Source organism: Chlorocebus sabaeus, chromosome 11, assembly GCF_047675955.1.
Source record: "Chlorocebus sabaeus isolate Y175 chromosome 11, mChlSab1.0.hap1, whole genome shotgun sequence".
NCBI classification, from domain to species: domain Eukaryota; kingdom Metazoa; phylum Chordata; class Mammalia; order Primates; family Cercopithecidae; genus Chlorocebus; species Chlorocebus sabaeus.
Window position 1 is genome coordinate 94,233,887 of NC_132914.1, and position 24,911 is coordinate 94,258,797.

General features: G+C 35.7%; 1 protein-coding gene across 3 annotated transcripts in view; it reads left to right on the forward strand.

The window, feature by feature from the left end:
• The first annotated feature begins 292 nt into the window (after positions 1-292).
• The window catches only part of NEDD1 (NEDD1 gamma-tubulin ring complex targeting factor), a 44,430-nt gene continuing 19,811 nt past the window's right edge, over positions 293-24,911 (forward strand). Inside the window, exons 1-5 of one of the 3 annotated variants that reach the window (XM_008004330.3) lie at positions 293-410; positions 2,906-3,049; positions 5,901-5,995; positions 8,642-8,758; positions 10,985-11,125. In XM_008004330.3, the coding sequence (XP_008002521.3) occupies positions 2,914-3,049; positions 5,901-5,995; positions 8,642-8,758; positions 10,985-11,125 (489 nt within the window). In that variant the 5' untranslated portion in view covers positions 293-410; positions 2,906-2,913. Of the gene's footprint in view, positions 411-624; positions 644-2,905; positions 3,050-5,900; positions 5,996-8,641; positions 8,759-10,984; positions 11,126-24,911 lie in introns of those variants that run through there. The other 2 variants (XM_008004331.3, XM_008004332.3) reach the window with 2 other exon arrangements.

Consider the following 24,911-nt stretch of genomic DNA (forward strand, 5'->3'; position numbering starts at 1 on the left):
GAGGCCAAGGACCACGAGAATTCACTGTACTCTTGTATCCCCAGGCTAAATCATCACTGTACACCCAAGAGTCTAGCACAGTGCTGGCACGCAGTAGACAGCAAGTGAATGACAAAGGAGCAGTTGACAGTGGCCGGAGCTCCGTCGCTGGGGCGTGGAGAGAGTCGCCCCGGCCCGCAGTTCCCACCCTGGCACTGGGATAACTTCTCCCGCGGATGCCCAGAGCCGCCCTGGCCAGACCCTCTGTGCCCCAAATCCAGTCCGGCCAGGACCCACAGCCGCACGCAGCGCCTCGCCCCTTGACGTCACTCGGGGCGGGACTTCCGGCCGCCGAAGTTTAACAGTCCAGGCGGGAGCCGGAAGCCCAGCGGCGAGCGGGCCGCGGCACCCTGTTGTGTTGCTGCGGAGAGGTGAGGTTCCGGAGGTCCTGAGGTCAGCGGGGTGCCGCCCGCCGCGTCCGTGCACCCTGCATATCCTAAGACTCCCTCAGTCCCCCTCAGAGGGCGGGGCGGAGGTCCCTGGGCTTCGCGCGCCCCGAGCGGTTGCCGGGCAGGGGCGCGGCGGCGCGTTGTTCTGGGAAGTGTCTGGGGAGCCGCGGGCCGGGGTCGCACACCTCCCCGAGAGGCGGCCCAGGTCAACTAGGGTAGGTTGGTGGCGGCCCTGGTGGCTGTGCTGCCCCCGAAAAGTTTGCCTCGTCTCCACAAGTCTGTCTCCTTTTTTGTCAACCTCAAGTACTTCTCTTTTGGCAGGTACTCGGATGCATTTTACAGGGTAGCCTCAGTTGAGCGGTTGTCCTGCAAGTAAAGTGCAGTTTCGGTGATTGAAAGTTGGAGAACTTTCATTTCAGCTGAGTAGTGTAGTTGAATTGGTTCCTGTAGCAGCTGTCCCTAAACCCAGGCCCACGTTACCGCCTTCTGTCCTGACTGCTTGCTTTCGATGGGACCCTCTTTGTGGGACTGATGTAAAGTCTCTCCCTTAAATGTGCTCAGTTCTTAGAAGACCGGGCTAGGTGGGCAGATGGCCCTCTTCCCCGCCCCGCTTTAAGAGCGGGAAACAAACATTAAATCACTCGGCGAGTTATGTCTCCTAAGTTGGAGCGGGTCTTTTGAACCCAGTTTTTCAGAGCCCTGGCCTCAGTGATCTACCCACTACACCCCGCAGCTCAATAGGCCTGGTGTAAGATGCAGGTAGACACAGCTTGCAGTTGTGTTTACAGGGCTTAGAGATCGCTTTTCCAGCAATTCGTTCGTTGTTCCTTGACTTGGGAACCAAGGGGGCACGTATTACACATGTTTAAGGCTCCAAATCCAAACACTGTGTTACATTTCGACAGGTGGCTTTAATGGCTTTTCGTAGCACTGTGTCAGATGAATGGAGCATAAGGAAGCACATGAGTGAATTACCTTAACTTTTTGTCTCGAGAATGAAACGTTTCTATAACTATGTCTTTAACTTGTCCTCTGAAATGGCTTATACTAGACGTAGGTGTGCTGTTGTATTGGTGACTCGGGGACCTGTCTGTGACATCACTAATGCTGTGTAGTAGTCTTGCACTTTCCATACTAGGAAGGTGTGGGAGGTATAATTCTGTGAACTCTCGCTTTCCTTTTCTCCCATGTACTTTAGAGCCTCCCTTTTCTCACCTGTCGTTCAGTTCATTGCTACCTGTTGCTCTTTAAGGTGCCTGCCTAGAGCAGCTTCCTTGCCTTCTGTTTTCTAGACTTCCTTGGTTTGTGAAATCACCTTGTTAGAATTACATGTTTCAACTGTATACTCTGAATACATGATTGAAGGTATTGTAGTCCAAGAATTGGTATGGGGACTTAGTGGCATCTCATTTGACCATATTGCTAATTTTAGGGTTTTGGAAAAACTGGTGTGAATGGATTCTGACCTGCAGAAATGCTACTTTATCATACGTTTTTTAAAAAATTAGGAAGTTACTTATTAATAGTTATTTGTTGAGAAACTGTTTTGTGCCAGGAATGTTTCAAGACTCTGGTGTGGGGAGACAGACATTATTATGAAAACAAAAATTTCAGATAGTGGCTGGGCGCGGTGGCTCATGCCTGTTGTCCTAACACCTTGGGAGGCTGAGGCGGACAGATCACCTGAGGTCGGGAGTTCGAGACCAGCCTGACCAACATGGAGAAACCCCGCCTCTACTAAAAAATACAAAATTAGCCAGGCGTGGTGGTGCATGCCGGTAATCCCAGCTACGCAGGAGGCTGAGGCAGGAGAATCGCTTGAACCTGGGAGGTGGAGGTTGCAGTGAGCCGAGATCACGCCCTGGCACTCCAGCCTGGGCAACAAGAGTGAAACTCCGTCTCAAAAAAAAAAAAAAAAAAAAAAATTCAGATAGTAGGAAGTGCTATGAAAAAAATGAAATCAAGTATTGGGATATAAACTGGTAAGGCCCTTACCAGGTAAGGAAGGGGCTGCATTAGCCAGGGTGGTCAGGAAAGGCCTTTCATAGGACGAAACATTTGAGTTAAGACCTGAATGATGAGAAGGAGAGGACCATGGGAATCTGGGGATAGCATCTTAGGCACAGGGAGCAGCAAATGAAGAGACACTGAGGTGAGAATAACCTTGCCTTTGCATGAGGCAGAGAGAAGGCCAGTGAAAAGAAAGAGGAGAGTTACCTGGGGGCCAGGACATGTAAGGCAGGCTAAGGAAGCTCAATTTCATTATCATTACTGTGAGGAGCCATTGGAAGGGTCAGCTGAGAGAATGTGATCTGGCTTTTGTTTTTGGAAGATCACTTCAACTACTTTGGTGAGTGCACTGTTTGGAACAAAAATGGATGAGTTAGAGCCACTTGTTTTAAATTAGGTTTTGACCTTTTTTTGAGTATGTGTGTTCTTAAATGTTTTAAAAATATATTGTTTTAAACTATTTGTAGGCCCAGTCATGCAGGAAAACCTCAGATTTGCTTCATCAGGAGATGATATCAAAATATGGGATGCTTCATCTATGACATTGGTGGATAAATTCAACCCACACACATCACCACATGGAATCAGCTCAATATGTTGGAGCAGCAATAGTATCCTTTAAAAAACACACACACAAACCACTTATTAAGTTAAACAACCACTGTCAATGAAACTTTTGCATGTGACTCATACTGAGTAATGTATTTTGCATTGCTACCAAGGATAGATAACATAAAATAGTAATTTACAAAACAATATATCATATGAATGCACTCTGATTTTATGTGTTGGGTTCATTTAAAAAAATTTAGTTGCAACCCACTTCATTTGAAAACATTGCTATTAAAAAAAGTATATTCTGTCTACACCGTAGAATTAGTTATGAAAAGTTTCTTAATGAACCAAATGGAATAAGGTTGGTAATTGTGGAAATAATTCCAAAAGGTTTTGGAATGAGTTTTTGCATCTACATTTGGGTATTTGTGGATCTGAACTGAAAATTAAAGACAGAACATGAAAGCAGAAGCAAGTTTGGGAGGAGATAAAAAATTGTCCAATATCTCCATCTTACTGATGTACTCTCCATATCTTCCTTCCTCTCTGTGTGTGATGAAAACTACATTTTTCCTAAACAGACATTGTAAAGTTATCTAGATTGAATTTTTCTAAGCTTTTTATGTTTCTGATTGACACCTCCCCTGTCTTGGTGAGCTCCTAAATGTGGATAAAATAAAATGAGGGAGTGAAGACTGTAAACTAGGGTTTTTGAACCCTGCGCTATTGACTTTTTGGGGCAGAAAATTTGTTGTGGCTCTTTCCTGTATGTTGTACCATGTGGAGAAGGTTTATTGGTCTTCTCCCCTTTGGTACTAATAGCTTCTAGTTGTGACAACCAAAAATGTTTCCAGAATCGCCTGAATCACTCCCAGTAGAGAACCACTGCTGTAACCACAGTTCTCCTATCACCTTTTATATGAAAATGTTTTATATAATTGGTCTGTTAAAGATTTTCTTTTGTGAAACTCATATGCAATTTCTTAACAAATTTTTAACATTTGTCTGATTTTTATCGACACCAAAGTATTAAATTCTGCTTTCTGGTGAAAGGAAAAAAATCAAAGCTTTAAAATATGACTGGTTCAGGAACAAAAATATTAAAAGTTTTATATGAGCCTTACTATTCTTGCATGTCTATAACAAGAAGGACAAATTTTCTTACTGAATTAAATTTACCTCCTTATCATTCCTATATTTTGTATTAAAGCAGTACAACAAATTATTTTGGTACTCTGTTAATCAAACTCATGGTGAAATGACTACATTTTTGAAGGACTTTCCAGATATTTAGTAGGGAAAATATTTTAAAGAGAGTGACAAGTGTATGAAATTGCTGTTCTCTATTTTTAGATTTTCATTATGTTTAGAGCTTAGTTTTCCCTCATTATATAAAAATAGCAATTTGTAGTAAGATTATTTTTTGGTTGACTTTTGTTTTAAGGAGTTTTACTGGGAGTTGGCATTTACTAATGTGCTACTTAATAGTCTAACAGCAAAACTGATGTAGCTATGAGATAGTGTTGTATGACTTTTGGAAATTGGTCTTATCGTTTTCTTGCATGAGCAGATGTGCACTGAAAGCCTTTGTACAGTCTTACTCTTAATAAGGCTTTGATCACTTCCATGGAGGTTAATTACTGAAGATCAAAGAGTTCCCAGCCTTAGCAACTTGGGGTCCACATAGCATAGATTCCAAGAATGGGGTTAATGTGAGACGCCAGAGAGATTCGTTTTTTGTTTTTTGTTGTTTAGCTTATGTTACTCACTTTCTCATGATTTCTAAAACTATAAGAGAAATACAAAAGTAACTAGATTACCCACCCACATTATGTTTCAGTTCTTTTTTTTTCCTATATTCTAAGGAGAAAAGTAGTGGTAAACATAGGAAGAAGTCAAGGAAAGGGAAATGGTTTTTCTCACTATGGTAATATCTAGGTAGAAATGATTTGATTTGCATCATGTATCATAATAAAATTACAGTCTATGCTCTGTTTACAAATTACCTGAAAGTTATGCAGAATATTCAAAAGTTAATGCAGTTAGGGATTCTGAGTGTCTAATTAACCTTCCTCCATTGTTTTTACTCACATTTTAATTGCTAAAAAGCACAGATTTAAACTTCTGATATTTTAATTTGTTATGACTCTCAAAATCAGACTCTTATTCTTGGTTATATTGTTGTATTTAATCATTTTAGTTTTAAAATACTTACTGTTTTGTGTTTACTGATTGTTCCACTTACGATTCATATAAAAGAAGGTAAATAAAATTTTAAATTAAGATTCAATTAAATTTTATTTAAAAATTAAAACTCATGACACAAACAATTCCTATTTAACCATACATATTTGTAAAATGTTTGCAGGTTACTATAATCATTCTGAATTTAAAATTGGAACATTCTATCATAAAAATTCATGTTCTGGGAAAATATCAGGTCTTTTTTTTAAAAAACAGAAAAATAGGGGACTAGTGTGGATGTTTGCTTCCTAGTTTAGATTGGTACCAAGCACTAGGTTAATAAATATCTTGAACAGTTTCTGTAGATGAAAAGGTTGATTGATATTTGCTGATGCTGCTTTTATCATGCTCTCATTCTTGAAGGATAAAATTAGCCCTTCTGGCCTACTCTTTGAAAACAGAGTAGTATTTCACATGGGTTAAATAGCTTTTGAGTGATAGCAGAGCCAGAAGGAAGGCTAGTTCTTCCCTGCAGTAGTAGCAAAGAGAATTAGTCTTAGTAATTATTAATAGTAATGTGAGCTATTTTTGAAAGCTACTCTATAAGCTTTACTCATTCATTGTCTTCTTAGTGTGTTTGCTTTTATAATTGCAATTCTTACAATAGTCTCTAGTGCTATAGATGTTCATGGAGTGTTTGATGCTCCATAACTCTTCATCTAGATAACTTTTTAGTAACAGCATCTTCCAGTGGCGACAAAATAGTTGTCTCAAGTTGCAAATGTAAACCTGTTCCACTTTTAGAGCTTGCTGAAGGGGTAAGTGATTTTTTTTTAAAATGTTAAAAATCTTAGTTTTGCTTGACTGGCAATTGCTTGTTTGTTGTGGTGCTTGCAACTAAATGTAAAGGTTTTTTAAAAGCATCATTTTTAACTTAAGCTCAAAATAATACAGTAACACTTAAAAATGAGATATGTGTACTTACTGAGGTATTTTTAGGTAAAATAGTTTTGAATATTAGGGGAACAATTGAAGATTCGAATTTTGTTAACTAGGCCCTTCATTTCTTCATTTTCCTTCTGTGGGAGAGGATTCCTGTTGCTGCTATTTTAGGACGATGTCCCACGCAGGTTACTAGGTTGACCTGAGCAGATGAACTCTAATGATACAGCACTACTTTACCGATCTTGAGCTCAGGACCATCAGGAACAGACTCATAGCTGATGGTAGCCCTCTGCTTCAGATTCTGTCCATCTGTACTGAGGGGCCTGTCTGAGCCTCCCCATGCGCTCCTTAAACAGGTTTTTTTTTTTTTTTTTTTTGTCAAAATGAGCTTAGGTTGCAGGGCATTTAAATGAAGCTGTCACTGCATACTGTTGCCTTATCCTTTTTTTTTTTTTTTTTTTTTTGAGATGGCATCTCACTCTGTTGCCCAGGCTGGAGTGCAGTGGCGCAATCTTGGCTCACTGCAACCTCTGCCTCCCAAGTTCAAGCAATTCTCCTGCCTCAGCCTCTCAAGTAGCAGGGATTATAGGTGCCCACCACCACACCTGGCTAATTTTTGTATTTTTAGTAGAGATGGGGTTTCACCATGTTGGCCAGTCCCATCATGAACTCCTGACCTTGTGATCCTCCCGCCTCTGCCTCCCAAAGTGCTGGGATTACAGGGGTGGCAGCCTATCCTTTTGTTTTATAAGTTAATCCCTCTGATTGAGGATAATACTGGTTTCTTCATTTCCAGTCACATTCCTTGAAAGCTATTTCTTTTTTAAATAGAATAAGATTTAAATAAAAAGCTATGAGTAGTTGATAGCTTGTTTTTTGTTTGTTTGTTTCAAAGTTTTTATAGCAAATCTTAAATTAGTATGGATTGTCATAATTTTACACACTGGGATAGGTAAGGTAGCCCAATTAGAAAGAAAACAGCAGGACAATTGAATAAAAGCTCAACTAATTTAAAGAGGACTCATGATTTTTATCAATCCTCTCCTAAAGGTATCCAGTGGGATTGACCTGAACTTCAGTTCTAACCCACAGATGTTGGAGACTGGGACAGAGAGAACATCTGCTAACAGTAGAAATGGAGTTTGAGGCACTCTGTTTAACCTGACTTAAGCGAAATCAAGGCATAGAATGTCCCTGGTCGATAAAAGGCAGACTGAAGTCTTCAAGAGCAGGCAAAACATCTTAACCATCTTTGGATCTTTGTATCCTAAGATGTTCAAAAAACACTTGTTAATGTCAACGTCAAAACCATTTTAACTTCCACTCTACCACTATATATATGTACTACTGTCATGCATTATGCCTTAGAATCAGTGAATCGGTGTTTGGGAGCTTTTTTTTTTAAGTATAAAAATAACAGACGGTATTTACAAGTGTTACATAATTCTAAGAGTTTTGTGAATATTCCAAATTAGTTGCTATGATTCTTAGCCCTCTTTCCCATAGTTAACAAATCATATCATAATGCTGATAGATAAAAGTAAGATTAGTTGAGTTCAAATTTCAGTCTGTTTTAATTTAGCTATAAAAATATTTGCAAACATTGGTTTTTTAGCTTTTACTAGTAATGTTTAAAGTAACATATTTATGTGCTAATAACCTTTTTGTAACTTCCAAATCCTCTTACTTGTGTATTGTTTGAGGCATTAGACCTTTTCTACTTGAGAAAATAAATTATGATCCTACTCATTTAAGAATTTTAGAGTGGAACTTTAAGTTCATATTTATTTTCTTTGATTTTGTATTTCACCTCTTTAAAGTAGAATATGCTTTTGCCTTGCACCTTGAGCAGTACAGGATTCCTGTAATAACCACACAATTTCCATTAATTATTTAAGTTCATTAGTTGCATTAATAATACACCATCATTAAAAAAGACCTATCATCAGGGTTAGCCAGCTCTAAATATAAGTTTTATTTTGAGCCCTTAAGAGTAATTGTAGTTGTTGTGATGATTGGAGTCCCAATACATTGATCTTCAGTGGACACCATCTTTTTCTATTTTATTTAAAGGCTGTTTTGATAGTTCTTAGCAAACTGTCCTGATTTGCAGTGACAACCAGATTTTAAATCTTCTTAGTCTCCCTCTACCAAAGTCAATTCCTAGGATGGTATCTGCAGAAAAATTACAGCAACTGTACTGAAACATTGATGTTGTGTGCATCTTGCTATTTTTATATGTTAGTTGATACTCTTGGTCAAAATTTCAGAGCTAGAAGGAACCCTGGAGTCCACAGAAGTGAACACAAATCTATTTGATTTCCTTGAAGCATTTTTGACCCCCTTAAAAGCTGCTGGATCCATAACAATGAGAGAATGGCTCTTTAGTACAAGATTAGCATGTTTTTAGTATTTAACAAATATTTATCACATGCTTATTAAGTGTTGGATGAGACCTGAAAGTCAGCTCTGAGCTCTATTAAATTAAGGTAACTTTTATTTTTATTTTTTTTAAATAGCAAAAGCAGACATGTGTCAACTTAAATTCTACATCTATGTATTTGGTAAGCGGAGGCCTAAATAACATTGTTAATATTTGGGATTTAAAATCAAAAAGAATTCATCGATCTCTTAAGGTAAGCAATTAAAAAAAAATCTTTACAAAAAAATGGATATCTTAATGCATTTAGAGTACTTGCCAAGCTTTTATTTTTGAGCTTTTATGATAAAAATAAGGGGCTTCAGAACTGTTAGGGAAAATAAAGGTGCTATTTAGCCAGAAACTTGTTTTTATGTCTTTTTTCTTCCATGTATAGAATTAATGCATATGATCAACATTTAAAACTTTTTTCTTGTTTTTTCATTTAGTTCTACTCTTATTTGAATGAACCACTTCACTCATTTTTTTCTAAACTATGGTTTGTGGTCATCAGGGATCTTTCCTTAGGGCAAGCTGGAAAAAATGAGAGTTGTTTTGGGATGATAGTATTCAATATAGTAATCAGAGTTGGGGGGTCAGCTTTTTAGTTATGTAGTATATTTGGCTGCTCTTGTTTGTGTTATTTTTTATCTGTTTGTATTTTTAACTTGGTAATATTTTGTAAACTAATTTACTATTTACAATTAATGTTTCTTTAATAATTAGCTTTTGGTAGTTTCAGAAAATAAAAATATTTAGCACAACATAGTCTCTGGTTATATTTTTGGAATTCTACTTTTCATTATATTGTCTTTTTAATATTTAGAAGTTGATCTTAAATTTAATTTTTGTCTTTTAAAAAGGTTTTAATATGAAAAATATAAACATATATCTAGACACATACACAGAGGAAGAGCTTTCTTTAACCCATCACCCATGTAAGCTTCGCTTACCCCATCCCTTCATGGCAAAATTTGATACACTTTTCCATTTTCAGCTTTCCCAATTACTCTGGATGGTTTTCTGTCTTTTTGGTGTGAAATTCCTAATGTTTAGCTCCCTCATTCATTCTGTTAATGAATATTTTGACTAATTGTGATAGTGGGAAATCTAATGTTTTACCTTTGAATCTCTACAGTCCTCTCCCTGGTGATTAACACAATCTCTGGCACTTGGTAGGTTCTTAGTAAATGTTTGCTGAATGATGACTTACTTTCCACAGTTGAAATTAGGAAGACACTTGCCTCTTTATAAAGTCATATAAATTACATTGGACCACATGTTCTTAATTTCCCAAATGGGAACGATACCCAAAATGTCTGCTCTTCCTTTTTTCTTTTCATCAAACATTTTTTCCTCAAGATAGCAAGCGTTCCTTGGTTTTAGAAATGGAATAAAAGGTAAAGAAAGCTCTGAAAATACTTGAAGGACGACTTGAAAAAGTTGTAAGTGGAATATCGTAGCTATTATTCTTGCCATTACATAAATAATTATTAGATACAGGACTTCGTTTGTTGGTATTGTTGAGATATGGCATCTTCCTGTTAAAAACTCTTCTCCCAATTTTGATAACTTTTCTTTGCTCCTGCTAGACATCTCTAACTTGATGTTGGAAAACATAGTCCTTGTGAACTCAGTTTGTTTAAAACCTGAAAGTTTAATTTCCTCAAAGTGTATTCCTAATTGGATTTGAGAGGCAGCCTGGTATAGTGGAAGGAACAGAGGCTTTGGAGTTTGACATGGAGTTGAATCCTGGTCACTTAGCAGTTATGTGAGCTTGCATGGGTTTCTTAACCTCTCTGTGTCATGTACTTCGTTTATAAAATGGGCAAAATAACCTTGCCCCTCAGGCTTTTCTAAGCATTAAATAATATATAAAGCTCCTAGCACTAGTAGGTTCTGAGCAAATGGAAGCAGCTGCTGTTATCTCACAGATGCCTCGCTCATTTGTTCTTCCCACTCCTCCGTTTTGCAATGTCTGGTTTCTTTCCCCTTCCCATGATTTTTCTCTTTTCTTTAAGGTTGAACTCCAGCTTTATGTCTTCCATAAAGCTTCCTCTGCCAGCTTCATTCACAGTAGCTCTTTCTCTTTCCTCTGACACTTTGCCTCCATCATTCATTTAGCATATTCTCTGCCATTTTCATGTTAAAGCAGGAAATCAAAGTAGTCAACTTGCAATACCTGTTATTTGTCAGAGGAAGTGAATTCTTTAAAGTAGACATAATGCCATGTAGAAAATTACCTTTCCATAATGTCTCTCTCTCTTTTGTAAAGTGCCTGGACCATTTTTATCATTATTGAAAATAATTCTCTGTGTATTTGAGGAAAATGTTAAAGCAAATATTAGGTTGATAGGTACATAATATATGGTATTTACAGAAACATGAAAATGGGCTGTTCGAGGTTTATGGGGTAGCGTACTTACTTTCATTTCTCTTTCAGGATCATAAAGATGAAGTAACTTGTGTAACATACAATTGGAATGATTGCTACATTGCTTCTGGATCTCTTAGTGGTGAAATTATTTTGCACAGTGTAACCACTAATTTATCTAGTACTCCTTTTGGCCATGGTAGTAACCAGGTACAGTATGAGTTTATTCAGAGTAAAATTGGTGAGATAGATTTTGAATTGTATCTTACATAAGGCTGTGAATTTAAGTTTTTGAAATGCTTGATGGAAAAACTTTAGCTATTTTTAAATGGTAGTGTTTTGAAACATTCAGATAGCAAGCTAATTCATACTAGATTATGGTGCTTATATAAATTTGATTATGTAATCAAATAGTCACATCCTTCTAGACTATAACTATATACAGCATAATAAAATACAAATAGTTGTTAATAGGTTCAATGTAAAAAATGGATATTAATCTTTCTGCAGCACTACTGTTATAGAAATGTGTCACATGGCTCAGATTTTGTCAGCTGCAAGACACATACACTCAGAAATACTGTTTTGTGGACATGGAATGATTGAGTGTTTTAGGCAGAGGGTAATTTAAGTTTTGTATTTTTGTTTTTGTAGGTATATGATAAAGTATCAAAGCTTATATATTTCAGGTTAATATAAGAGTGTTTTGGGAATCTTTAAAAGGAAAATAAGTCAATTTTTTCCCTTTATGAAAAAGTTTAGAAGAATAAATTCAGTTTTTCAAGAAACCTAACTCTTGGTTAACTTTCCATAAAATTTGCCTTAGAAATTTCCAGTGAGGTGCAAATTCTTCTAATTTTTACTTAATTATAATCTCTTTGGCCATAATTATTATCAGATAAAATATGGGAGATCTTCACTTTTGGCAAGTAGTTTTTCAAATTATTACTTGAATGTATTTAGTGTTTAAAAAATTTAGTGGATATGAAAAGTATACAGGAAAAAGTCTTTTTTAAGTTTCATATATATTGGGGGAATAATACAGATATATAAATGGTATTATGAGTAAGTGATATAAAAGTCTTATAGTGATATGGAACAGTTGAGAGAAGACTATCTCAGAATAAAATAGGGAAAATTGAAAGGGTTGGGAGTTTCAGCTAGGTCTAAGGCTTATTTATTTTGTTTTTACTATGACAATATAAATTGGCCTTTTTGCCAATTATTTGTTTCTAACTTGTATTAGGGTTACTCTTTGTTTTGTTTGTTTGTTTTTTTTGAGATGGAGTCTCGCTCAGCTGCCCAGGCTGGAGTGCAGTGGCGCAATCTCAGCTCACTGCAACCACCGTCTCCCAGTTTCAAGCAATTCTCCTGTCTCAGTCTCCCAAGTAGCTGGGATTACAGGAACCCACCATCATGCCCAGCTAATTGTTGTATTTTAGTAGAGATAGGGTTTCACCATGTTGGCCACGCTGGTCTTGGACTCCTGACCTCAGGTGATCCACCCACCTCGGCCTCCCAAAGTGCTGGGATAACAGGCGTGAGCCACCGCACCCAGCCAGGGTTAGTCTTTTTCACATGTCCACATTATTGGTGGAACCATGGCCTGTTTCTTTGTCCTCAGTCTATTGTCTAGTTTCTTGCCTTACATGGAGAAGATGCATAATGAATATTTTAATGTATGAGTATATTTAGAGATGACAAAGATTTTGTTAGGCAAATATAAAGCTTTAGAAGAGGGATTTTTTCTTTCTTTCTTTTTTTTTCTTTGAGACAGAGTCTTACTCTGTTGCCCACATTGGAGTGCAGGGGAATGATCATGGCTCACTGTAGTGGCAACTCCTGGGCTCAAGCAGGAGCCTGGCTAAGTTTTTTCTTTTTTTTTTTTTAATATTAGAGACGGTCTCAGTATGTTGTGCAGGCAGGTCTTTAACTCCTGGCCTCAAGTGATCCTCCTGCCTCGACCTCCCAAAGTGCTGGGATTACAGGCATGAGCCACCACACCCAGCTGGGAGAGGGATGTTTTATATGGAGGACATCACATTAACAAAAATAAGGAGAAAGGAAATTGCATGGGCTTTATATAGGGCCAATGTGAGAAAAGATTGGAACAGGGTAAATATGAATATAGTATTGATTTAAGACTGAATGTCATACAAAAGACTTCTGTTTTGGAAGGTATTTCGGGAAACTAATCAGAGATTTTAATTAGTTGAATGTCAGAATCATAGAATCCTTGAACATTAAAAATAGTCTTTAGAGGTAATCTCGCTTTCTGCACTTTATGGATGAAGATAAATGATTTGCCAAAGGGATGCTCTTTAGAATGTACTAAATTGTCATAGAAGCAGGAACTTATATTCTGTTTTGGTGATTTCTTTTTTATTTATATTTTGATAAAGGGGAGCCGTAAAATCTAAACTTTGGAACTATTGTGAAAAAAATCATTAATGTTCAAGTACCTTTTTTAAGGACATAGAGTAACTTTCTTTTTTTTGTGTGTTAGAAGCATGACAAATTTATAAATTTTATAAATTTTGGACTGACTTTTCAATACCATAAAAATTAGACGAGATACTACTATGTATATTCTTATACTTCAATTTTTATATTTATTATATCTTGCTAGAGAGTTTTCTTATTAAAATCAGACATGAAGGAATATTCCTGGAAACATTAGGTTTGACTATACCTTTTGACCTAATTTTGTGTAAAAGATTTAAATTTTTAAAAACAATTGAGGTGTAACTTTATAATAAAGTGCAGCACATATATTTTAAGTGTACAGCTTGTTGAATTAATATGTTGATACATTGGTGTAACTACTAACAAAATCAAGATATAGAACATGGCCAGCACACCAGAGGACTTGATTTTGCCTTTTCCAATCACTACCTCGTATTTTATAAAAGGAATCATATGTGGGCCAGACGCGGTGGCTCATACTTGTAATCTCAGCACTTTGGGAGGCTGAGGCAGGCGGATCACTTGAGCCCAGGAGTTTAAGACCACCTTGGGCAATGTGGCGAAACTTCATCTCTATTAAAAATATAAAGAAATTCACCGGGCATGGTGGTGCATACCAATAGTCCCAGCTGCTTGGGAGGCTGAGGCAGGATGATCACTTGAGCCTGGGAGGTTGAGGCTGCAGTGAGTTCTGATTGTGCCACTGCACTCCAGCCTGAGTGACAGAGTGACACCCTGTCTCAAAAGAAAAGAAAAACAGGGAATGTCATGTGTCTGGTTTCTTTAGTCATCATTACGTTTGCTTTGTTGCATGGAATAGTAGTTCATACTGTATTAATACTGTGTAGTGTTTCCTTATATGAATGTGTCACCATTTATCCATTCTATTGTTGATGAGCAGTGAATTGTCTTGTTTTAGCTGTTACAGGGTAGCTACTGTGAATATTTTTGTACAGGTCTTTTTTTAAGATTATGTTTTTATTTCTTTTGAGTAAATACTTAGGAGTGGAATTGCTGGATTATAGCATAGGCATACAGTTTTACTTCATGAAAAATTGCCAAAACATTTTCTAAAGTGAAATCCAACTGGATGTGAGATCAAGTTGCTCCACATTTTTGCTAATACTTGGCATTATCTGTCTTATTTTTGCCACTTTGATGGTTATCTAGTGCTGTCTCATGGTGGTTTTAATTTGCATTTGTCCATGTTGAATGATGTTAAGTAAATTTTTATGTGCCTTCTTTTGTAAAGTGACTGTTTAAATCTGTTGCCTGTTTTTATGTTGGGTTATATGTGTTTTTAAAATTTATTTATGATTTCTTATGTATTGCAGGTAGATTCATTTTGGGGATATGCATGTTGCAAATGTCTTCCTTCAGCCACGGCTTGCCATTTTACTCCTTAATACCTGGTTTTGTGTGTGTGTGTGTGTGTGTTTTAATGAACCGAAGTTCTTAAATTTAATGAAGTCAAGTCTCATATGTCAGTCTTTTCTTTTATGTTTGCTGCTTTTTGTGTTCTCTTGAAGAATCTTGCCTGCCCCAAGGTTTTGAAGATACTATTCTGTGTTTTCTTTTAGAAGCTTTGTTGTTTTATCTTTCTTATTTATGTTTGTTATGATCCATTTCAAATTAATTTTTGTGTATTGTGTGAGAGAGGGTCCTACATTCCATGTAGATATCTAATTGTACCAATGTTATTTATTACAAAGACCAACCTATCCCCACTAAATTACAGTAATGCCTTCTCACAAAACTGATAACTGTATTGGTTAGTTTGTAGTCGTTCTGTTTTGTTACATTGGTCTAGTTTGTTACTAGTTTTGATTTTTGTAGCTTTATGGTAAATCGTGATATTTTTAACTTCACTTTGACTACTCTGGGCCTTTTGCGTTTCTAGCTGAATTTTAGGATCAGCTTGCCCATTTCTAACAAAAAATCTGCTTCATTTTGATTGAGATACTGGATCTATGGACCAATTTAGGAACAACTACTATCTTAATATTAATTCTTCCATGAACATGGTATAACTATCTATTTAAGTCTTTAATTTTTCTTAGCAGTGTTTTGTTTTTACTGTAGAAGTCTTGCATATCTTTTAGTAGATTTATTACTATGCATTTGATTTTTTGATGATATATTTTAATTGCATTTTTTGTTAAATTTTATTTTCCAATTCTTTGTGGCTTGTAGAGAAACATAGTTGATATTTGTCTTTTGTCATTTTATCCAAAAATTCTGCTAAATTCACTTAATAGCTTGGACAGTCTTGATTCTTTTGAAAGAATTTGTAGATTTTTTTTTTTTGCATTTATAGTTTATACACTATCATGTCTGTCATCTGTGAATAATAAGTTTTTATTTCTTATTTCCTGATCTTTATATATGTTATTACTTTTTCTTTATTGCATTGACTAGGCTCTCCAATCCAGTGTTGAATAGAAGTGATGATAGTGGACATCTTTATTTTGTCCCCAAATTCAGGAAGAAGCATTCACAGTTTACTACCAAGCATGATAGTAATTGTAAGGTTTGTGTTGTAGATATCCTTTATCTTATTAGGGTGCTGTATATTGTGGGCAAATTTTACTACTTATGTTGGAAGTTTTACATCATTTAGCTCCTATAATTCATATTTATCCATCCTAGATGAAAGTAGCAATAAGCAAGTAAGTATACAGTTAACCAAATAAAATGTTGAGTGCTGTGAAAGCAATAAACAGAGTTCCAAGGGAACATACAGGAGAGACACCTAAGCCATTTGGGAAGAATGGAAAAGCATTTTAAAGGAAATGATGTCTCAGTGGCAGCCTGAGGAAGGGTGCAAGTTATTCAGACCTGGGTTGTTGGTGAGGGACCAGAGAAAGTGGTGAGAGGATTTGGAGAGCGCTGTAAGCAGAGGTGATCACTGCATAGAATGCTTACCACCATATATTGTGTTTCAGCACTGTGATCATTGCATTATATTACCTTCTCTCATTTAATCTTTGCTACTAACTTGTGAGGTATATGTTCTCATTTTACAAATGAGAAAATAGATTCCAGGACTTTCAGATCATACAACTCTTAATTGACTATTTTACATATCAGCTTCTCAGAATTGGTAGCATTTTCTTTTGTATATCTAGCTCAGGAGCAGCTGAATGTATAAGGATTTGAGGATGAAAAGCTTATGGAAACTTTACAGTATTTTCTTGTCTCTTTGTGCAGGAGTCCAATATGTACCTATACCTCTTCCTCACACAAGTATCTTCTAAAATTCTAGGTGATAGATTGCTGTATTACTGATTTTGGAAGGATTTTCATTGATAACTTTGCACAGGGAACTGAATTAAATACATCTTTTAGTTTAGGAAAACAGTAATGCTCAAAGCTTATCTCTTATCTAAGGTCAGATAAACTAGAACTTGAGATCTTCATGGGCCTGCTGCCTCCTGCTTGGGCATTCTGCATCTCTGTAGGATCTTTTGATGTAGCTTTACATGGTAAGTCCCACATTTATTTGGAGAGCACTAGGAGTAAAGCACCTTAGCTAGCTGAGTAAACATGAACAAGTTACTTAACTCTCAAGCCTCCTTTTCCTTATCTGTCAAGTGAGAATAATATACTTTCAATGGGATTTTTTTTTTTTTTTTTTTTTTTTTGATGGCTAAATGAGATGGTGAGTGTGTTTATCACATTGCTTACCATTTGGTAAGAGGTCAGTGAATGTTAGCTGTTATTGTGTGCTTTTAATGAATACCAGTCTATTAAAATACCTTTTGTGATTTACTTCTCTAAAATGATTTGAACATCTTTAGATTTAATGTGTTCTCTCCAAACCCAGTTGCAAGTTGACCCCAGTAATCCTATTTTGTGTTTTAGACTGATTTAAAAATGAGAGCATGAAAGATGGTGAAAAATTTGACTAGACTCTGTTGGTTTTTTTCCCCTTTCCCTGGAACAAATGGTTATATTTGTTGTGTATACCATTTTATTTCATTTTTCTTCAATAAGTTATACCATTAAAACAATACATGGGCTCAGAAATATAAGTTGGCTTCTGCTGGTAAGGATGCAGTCCCAGTTTTCTTAGTGAGGAAAGACAGTTTTCATGATTTTACATACTTATGTTTCCTTTTTATGGGCAGCATAATTTAAACCTTTGGAATTTTTCTTTTCAAATTAGTTTTTTTTCCTACAAGTAGTACTGCCTGTTTTATCTGATTGTGGCCCAAAGCATCAAATTGCTACTTAATGAATGTTTATTCATTAAAAAAACTTTTATTAAAATTTCTCAAAATTCAGTTCAGTTTAAAAATATTGTGACCAGGCACAGTGGTTCACACCTAGAATTCCAGCACTTTAGGAGGCCAAGGCAGGTGGATTGCTTGAGTACAGGAGACCATCCTGGGCAACATGGTGAAATGCCATCTCTACAAAAAAATACAAAAATTAGCTAGGTGTGGTGGTGCACACCTGTAGTCCTAGCTACTGAGGAGGCTGAGGTGAGAGGAGGGATTGAGCCTGGGAGGTTGAGGCTGCAGTAAGCCATGACTGTGCCACTGCACTGCAGCCTGGGTGACAGAGTGAGACCCTATCTCAAAAAAAAAAAAAAGGTGTGTGTGTGTGTGTGTGTGTGTGTGTGTGTGTGTGTGTGTGTGTGTATGTCATGTTCATTCAAGTTTAAATGTTCATAACAATTTCAAATCTGTCAAAAAGTTGACATAATTGAATTCAGTCTGTTACTTAAGCCCAATTTCTGTGTTGATAAGTTTTACTTACTGAGAAAAATGGTAAATGGGGCACATCTATGATTAAATTAAAAATTTTTTTGTTTTTGTCTCTATCAACAATCATGAATTTGAAATCTTTAAAAATTAATCAAATTAGTGTCTTAGTGAAAGTGACAGGAATGTAGAATCTCACAGAATCTGCATCATACTGAATTTTATATTGGAAATAAGATTTCCTGAGTATATTTAGAATCCAACTTTGAAACGTCTGAGCTGAATTAAAGTTACTCGCTTTATGTGGATCACAGTGTCTTTCTGCAGGGGAAGAGAGCCTCGCTGCTTCTGCAGAACTGCTGGGCTGACAGACTGCTTAGGTTATAATTGCATGTCACTCTTTGGCAAGTTCAGCATCTTAGGCTCACAAATAGGTTAACCTGTGTTACCTTTCTCAAGCTGCAGCCTTTTGCAAAGCAATTACAAATGTCAATCTATTGTATTGATTCCTTAGATTAAAAAACGATCTTTAAATGTAGGTTTTCTGTGACATTTCAGTATATGTTATTCAGTATATGTTAAATCCATTTGCTTTTCCTAAATGAAATGTTTTATGTATAGATTTTGTAAGCATTAAGAGTCTGCTTGAGTATGGGGATCTGGTAAATGTAAATATTAATTACATTTTTAGAAATAACAGTTTTCTCAAGAATGAGTCTATTCTAAATTGGTTTATTTCATTGACTGGTTTTGTTTATACCAGGATTGCAGCACTCAAAAACTTGGACTACAAAGACTTTTTATCTAGAAGTGGTCTCTTTTATGTTATATAGGAGCATTGGTATAAAATGTGTTTATGATAACATTTCTTTGATTCTCTGTATATTTCTGTAGTATTTGTATACACTTGACAAGCCTGTATAATATGTTCTTGAGCAGTTTTATAATTGACATTTAGGCATAAAATAAATGGATGATCTGTATATTTCTTCTTAAAGCCTTTTTTCCTTCTATTTTTCTCTTCTAAATTTTCTTTAATGGAAAGCTACTTGAAAGATATTTTCTTACAGTGTTTCTATGTATATCGCTATCTTCCATCCGTATAGTTATACTCATTCTGTTTGTCCAGTCATGTTTTCTGCCAGTTCTCATTAGTGATCTACCCTGGGTATCCTCATATTATTAGTCTTCATAACCATAATTTTTAATGACTGCATGTATTTCATTATTCAGTGCCATCATTTACCTAAACAGTCCTCTATTGTTTTATTTTCCAAATTTTTATAATAAAAATGAGCATGTCAATATTGTTTTCATAAGTATGTATCTTCTGCTTTTTGACTTTTTTCTTTGAGAGTACAAGTTCTCTTTCAATGTAATTTAGTAGCAGGCTTACATTTTCTTTAAGGAGCTTAAGTGTTACTCTATTATCTTTGGTCTCAAATGTGTGATGTGATTTCATAGCTTTTGAAACACTTTTAAGTCATTAAATCACTAGTTTTTTATTCCTAGGTTATTCTAAGGAATTTTTTTTCTTTAAAGCCAAGTAATTTTTCTAGAATATATCTTGATGTTGGTCATTATATATTGCTATTGTTAGGTACATAGCTTGTGTTTCTTTTTTTTTTTTTTTTTTTTTTGAGACAGAGTCTCATTCTTTCGCCCAGGCTGGAGTGCACTGGCGCGATCTCGGCTCACTGCAAGCTCTGCCTCCCGGGTTCACGCCATTCTCCTGCCTCAGCCTCCCGAGTAGCTGGGACTACAGGTGCCCGCCACCACTCCTGGCTAATTTTTTGTATTTATTTTAGTAGAGATAGGATTTCACCGTGTTGGCCAGGATGGTCTCGATCTCCTGACCTCGTGATCTGCCTGCCTCGGCCTCCCAAAGTGTTGGGATTACAGGCGTGAGCCACTATGCCTGGCTCATAGTATGTTTCTTAATATGTAGTTTCAAATCTTTTATTTTTGGAAATTTTTGTTAAATTATAATTTTTTAGTATTCTTTTTCTCTCTTTGGATTTTTTGTTGTTGCATTTTCTTTTCAGTGGTTTGTCATTTTTTCTCAAGTGTTTTTAAACTTTTATTTCTTTTTGATTTTTAAAAATTTCTTCCTTTTTAACCTGTCTTTAAAGTATTGTCTGTTGTTTATTCATTTTTGAATTCCTTCTAAATTAGCCTTCATTTTTGAAGAGATTTTAAAAATTTTGAATTCTTTCCCAAGTTCTGACATCTTGTTTCTGAGTTTTAAATTTGTTTTTTTCTTAATATCTTGTATTTTTTTTTTTCTTTCTGGTCATCTGTTGGAACATTTTTCTTCTTGTTCTCTTTGTTTTCGTAAGTTTGTGTGGGATATGTCTGTGAAATTAGTTTTAGTTTCCCTGAACTTCTAGACAGAAGGGGGTCAAGTGGCTTTTCTAACTTCACAGAGCTCCCCATTGTTTTATATGAATATATATATATATATATATATATATATAATTTTTCTAGAATATATCTTGATGTTGGTCATACCATGAAAGACTTATGGCTGTTATATATATATATATGTATATGTATATGTATATGTGTATATATGTATATCTATATATGTAAATATATGTTTATATATGTATATGTATATATGTTTGTGTATATATGTGTAAAAGTATATGTATATTTTTTAATGACTGCTTGCTTTCTGGGGTTCCCTGGCTCTGCTCTGCTTTTCCACCTATCTGTGAACCTTTGTTTCTTTCAGCTCTGTTGCCTCCATCCTGTTCAGGTTTGCTTCCACTCCTAGCAGATCTCCTCAGTGTGGGGCTGTGACCTGGGAGGGACACACTTTGACTTGTCAGTTTTGGAATTCTCTGGCTGGACTGCTCTTGTCCTTCTGACCTTCCTGCAAACCTGTAGCACAGACCCGTTAATGCAGTAGATGTTCTGGGTTTTGGCTGAGGTTGTAAAATTGGCCAACATGCTTTTTTGTGAATACCTTTTGACTGTTATGGGCTGCTTCTGTTCTCAGATCTCAGACTCCTTGTTATTTCCTTCAAATTCCTTCTGCAGAGACACCAATACCATGAAAGACTTATGGCTGTTAATTCTTTGACCTCTCAGCATGTATTTGGGGGTTCATGAGGATACCTGATCATCTAATTTGTTATAAATGTTGTCCGTGGGATTTTAGTTTTTGGTCATCTAGTTTATTATCTGTTGTAAAACACACACACACACACACACACACACACGCTCACACTCACGCTGTGTTGGGGATTTCTAAGATCAAATTTGGTCATTCTCTAGGATTCACAGGATTCTGTGTATAGTCATACTCATGGCTATGATTTGTTTTATAGTGAAAGAATACAAAGTAGCAAAACCAGCAAAGAGAAAAGTGCATGGGGTGAAGGCCACAGGAAACCAGATGTGAGCTTTCAAGAGTCTTCTCCTAGAGTGGATGTGTTTAACCCCTCCAGGATCAAATTGTGACAACATATATGAAATATTGTCTACCAGGGAAGCTTGTTAGAGCCTCAGTGCCCAGGGTTTTTACTGGGGGGCTGGTTATATCTAGGAGCCCACTGCCTAGCACATACCAAAATTCCAAACTCTCAGAAGGAAATTAGGTATTCAGCTGTGGTTCAGCCTTAAACCATATCTGTCACAAATAAGTTTAGGCAGAGTGAGTGAGCCATTCTTATCAGTTAAGGCAGTGGGACCCATTCCAAAACCCAAGTTCGCAGATGCTAGCCAAGGACCAACCCTGAGTGCAGGACTTTTTAAAGATAGGCAGTCTCAGGCCTGCTTTTCTGCATACACATGCACATACGCACACACATATGTACACGCACACACACGCTCGCGCATGCACTCACAGTATTGACAGCCATTCGGAAACTCTGCCACCACCATAACCAGTAACTTCTCAGAGACCTCCCATTGAAAGGATTTTAAGCAAAAGACAAATATGTTGAGATTTTCAGGTTTGAAGATGTTAGTTAGTGCAACAGAGTGGAGGATGGATAGTAAGCCACTGAGAATGGAAATAGGATAACTATGTAGTGGCTTAGGTGACAGATGATTTGTGCTTGAAATAAGGCCCTGGGAATCAAGAAGCTAGTATGGAGTCAAAGGAACACTATGTATATTTATGACCATATATATGTGTGTATGTACATATGTATATTAAGATGTTTACATTAATTTCTCACTGCTTTGTAGTGCCTAGTAAGACAATGATGTGAATGTATATTCTTATCTGTGCAAAGGGAAGGCTTTTATAAGCATAAATATAAAGAAGTTTAGTCATAAGTCACTGGCAACAAGTTTGATAAATTTAAATATATAAAAATTTAAAACTTCTGACAAAAAGCAAGACAAAAATTCACAAAATTTAGATGAAATGGGGAAGGTATTTACAATCTATGAGAGCATTAATGTTCTTACTATATTAAGAGCAAGTTGCAAATTAGTATTTTAAAAATCTTCATAGCCCGATAGAAAATAGGCAAAGTAGAATAATGAGCAATTTGCAAAAGAAGAAAGACAAATAGTCATTTCATATTTTCAACTGAGAACCTTTAAGGCATGAACAACAATGAATTACAATTTTTTTCATAAATTAATAATTTTAAAAAAGGATAGTAATCAGAGTACTTGCAAATCAGAAGTAACCCAAATGTCTGACATGATATTTAGATAAATTGGTGTACTCATGCATTCATATCTTAAACAGCTATTAAAATCACGTAGAAAACATTAACATAATGTTTATTATAAAGCATGATTCCAGGTTTTCTGTTGATACTATACTAAATACACAGAAACATACATACACACGGAAAAATACTTAAAGGACGTCCCCTCAAAATGTCAACCAGCTTTTCTCGGTTTATGGATGATTTTTCTTCTTTGTGATCAAAAAAACCTTTTTTCTATTAAATGATTATCTTAGTAGAGACTGACAAAGTATAACCAATGGTGTAGCCTACTTATTTTTGTAAAGTTTACTGGAACACAGCCATGCTTTTCATCTGTATATTATCTGTAACTACTTTTCAGTACAATAGCATAAAATATTTACTGTCTGGCCCTTTAAGAATAAGTTTTTGAAACCTTCCCCTCACCTGTAGTGAGTGGTGTGCTTTTTATATTTAGAAACTGTCTCCCTCCTCCATAAACACACAACATTCTTACCCAATAATGTGTTACAAGAAAAAATAGCATTGTTGCTTATAGTGCCGGGATTTTTTCCCCCCCATAAGCTTCTTGATTTAATTCTTTTCTTATAAATAGTTTAGTCTGGAACAAAATAGGGACTTAATGACTTAAGTGCTGCTGATACTAAAGTAAGTTAATATTTATTTTAAACATAATTTGGAGACCAGGCGTGGTGGCTCACACCTGTAATCCCAGCACTTTGGGAAGCTGAGGCAGGTGGAGTGCTTGAATCTGGGAGTTTGAGACCAGCCTAGGCAAAATGGCGAAATCCTGTCGCTTAAAAAAAAAAAAAATTATATATATATACACACACACACACACACACACTTAAATATATATATAAATTATATATATATATAATTTAGTAAATCAGTGTTTTGTTTATCCAGGATTCTTAACTAATATCTTAATGATATTCTAAAGAGAAGATTTAATAGATGTAGAAAGTTAAGAAATGAAATTCTGTTAGTATTGTCACAGAAATAATTGGAGGCATTTAAAGAATTCAGTGTGATTACTTAAGGGTCTTTAAAAATATATGTAAAAGATGTTTGAATGGTGGGTACACAAGCAGTGATGAGCAAGTAAGTTATGAACTTCTGAAAATGGTGGTGACAGCTGCTGTGTACCTGATCCTTTACAGAAATGCTATTTAATCCTTAAAATAATTGTGACAGGAAAACAAGAGCATTTTCTGTTACGTAAATGACAACACTGAGTTTTGGAGAGTTTAAGTAGTTCACTTAAATCATACAGAGGTTTGCTGAGCGTTCACTGAACTTAGGTTTATCTGAAAGGAACATTTATCATTATCTTTAGCCTTTTTTTTTTTTGTCTTGATCAAGAATATGTTTTTAACTGGTTATCAAGTTGTATTATAGACAGTGGTAAACTTCTTGTTCCTTGCTACATGCGAGCAGATTCTGGATGACCACGTTTTAAGGATGTTTTAGGAAAATTCCTGCTGTTGCTAAAAGGTTAAACTTTATGAACTTTGAGAATCCACCACGTCTGTGATTTTTATGGTGTTTTTAAAAATTCTACTTGTATATTTAGTCTAAATTTACATCATGTGAAGGACCATAACTATATGAACTCCTAAAGTGCTGTAGAAATCTTTTTAGAAATCATGTTTTGCCTTATATTTTGATATGTTGTGTATGACTCTGTAATCATTAACATAATGCACTAAGGAGCTCTGTGTCTTTTATATAGTTAACATTCATGTAGTTTATTTTTCTTGAATATAGACCAGAGAAAAGATTTGACTATTCGAGTTGGATATACTTTTTCCCAACAAAAATAAAAACTAGGTAAACCAACATTTTCTCTTTGTACTTTAGCTGTTGAAAATGAGTCATATTTAATGGGTTAACATATTAATTGTCTTAACTTAGGTGCCAGGTGACTAATACTCCTTTTTTTTTTTCCTTAGAAAAAAAAAGTCTGTATTTTCTAGACAATTTTTTTTTTGTTATTGAGATCTAATATATATTATTTTAGACATTTTAGAGTTAAGTAGAATATAAATTTGTAGGGAAAAAAATAGCTTAAATGTAAAGTACTTAATTTTCAGCCTAGTAAATGACAACATCAGTACAAGTTTGAGAGTAACATTTTAA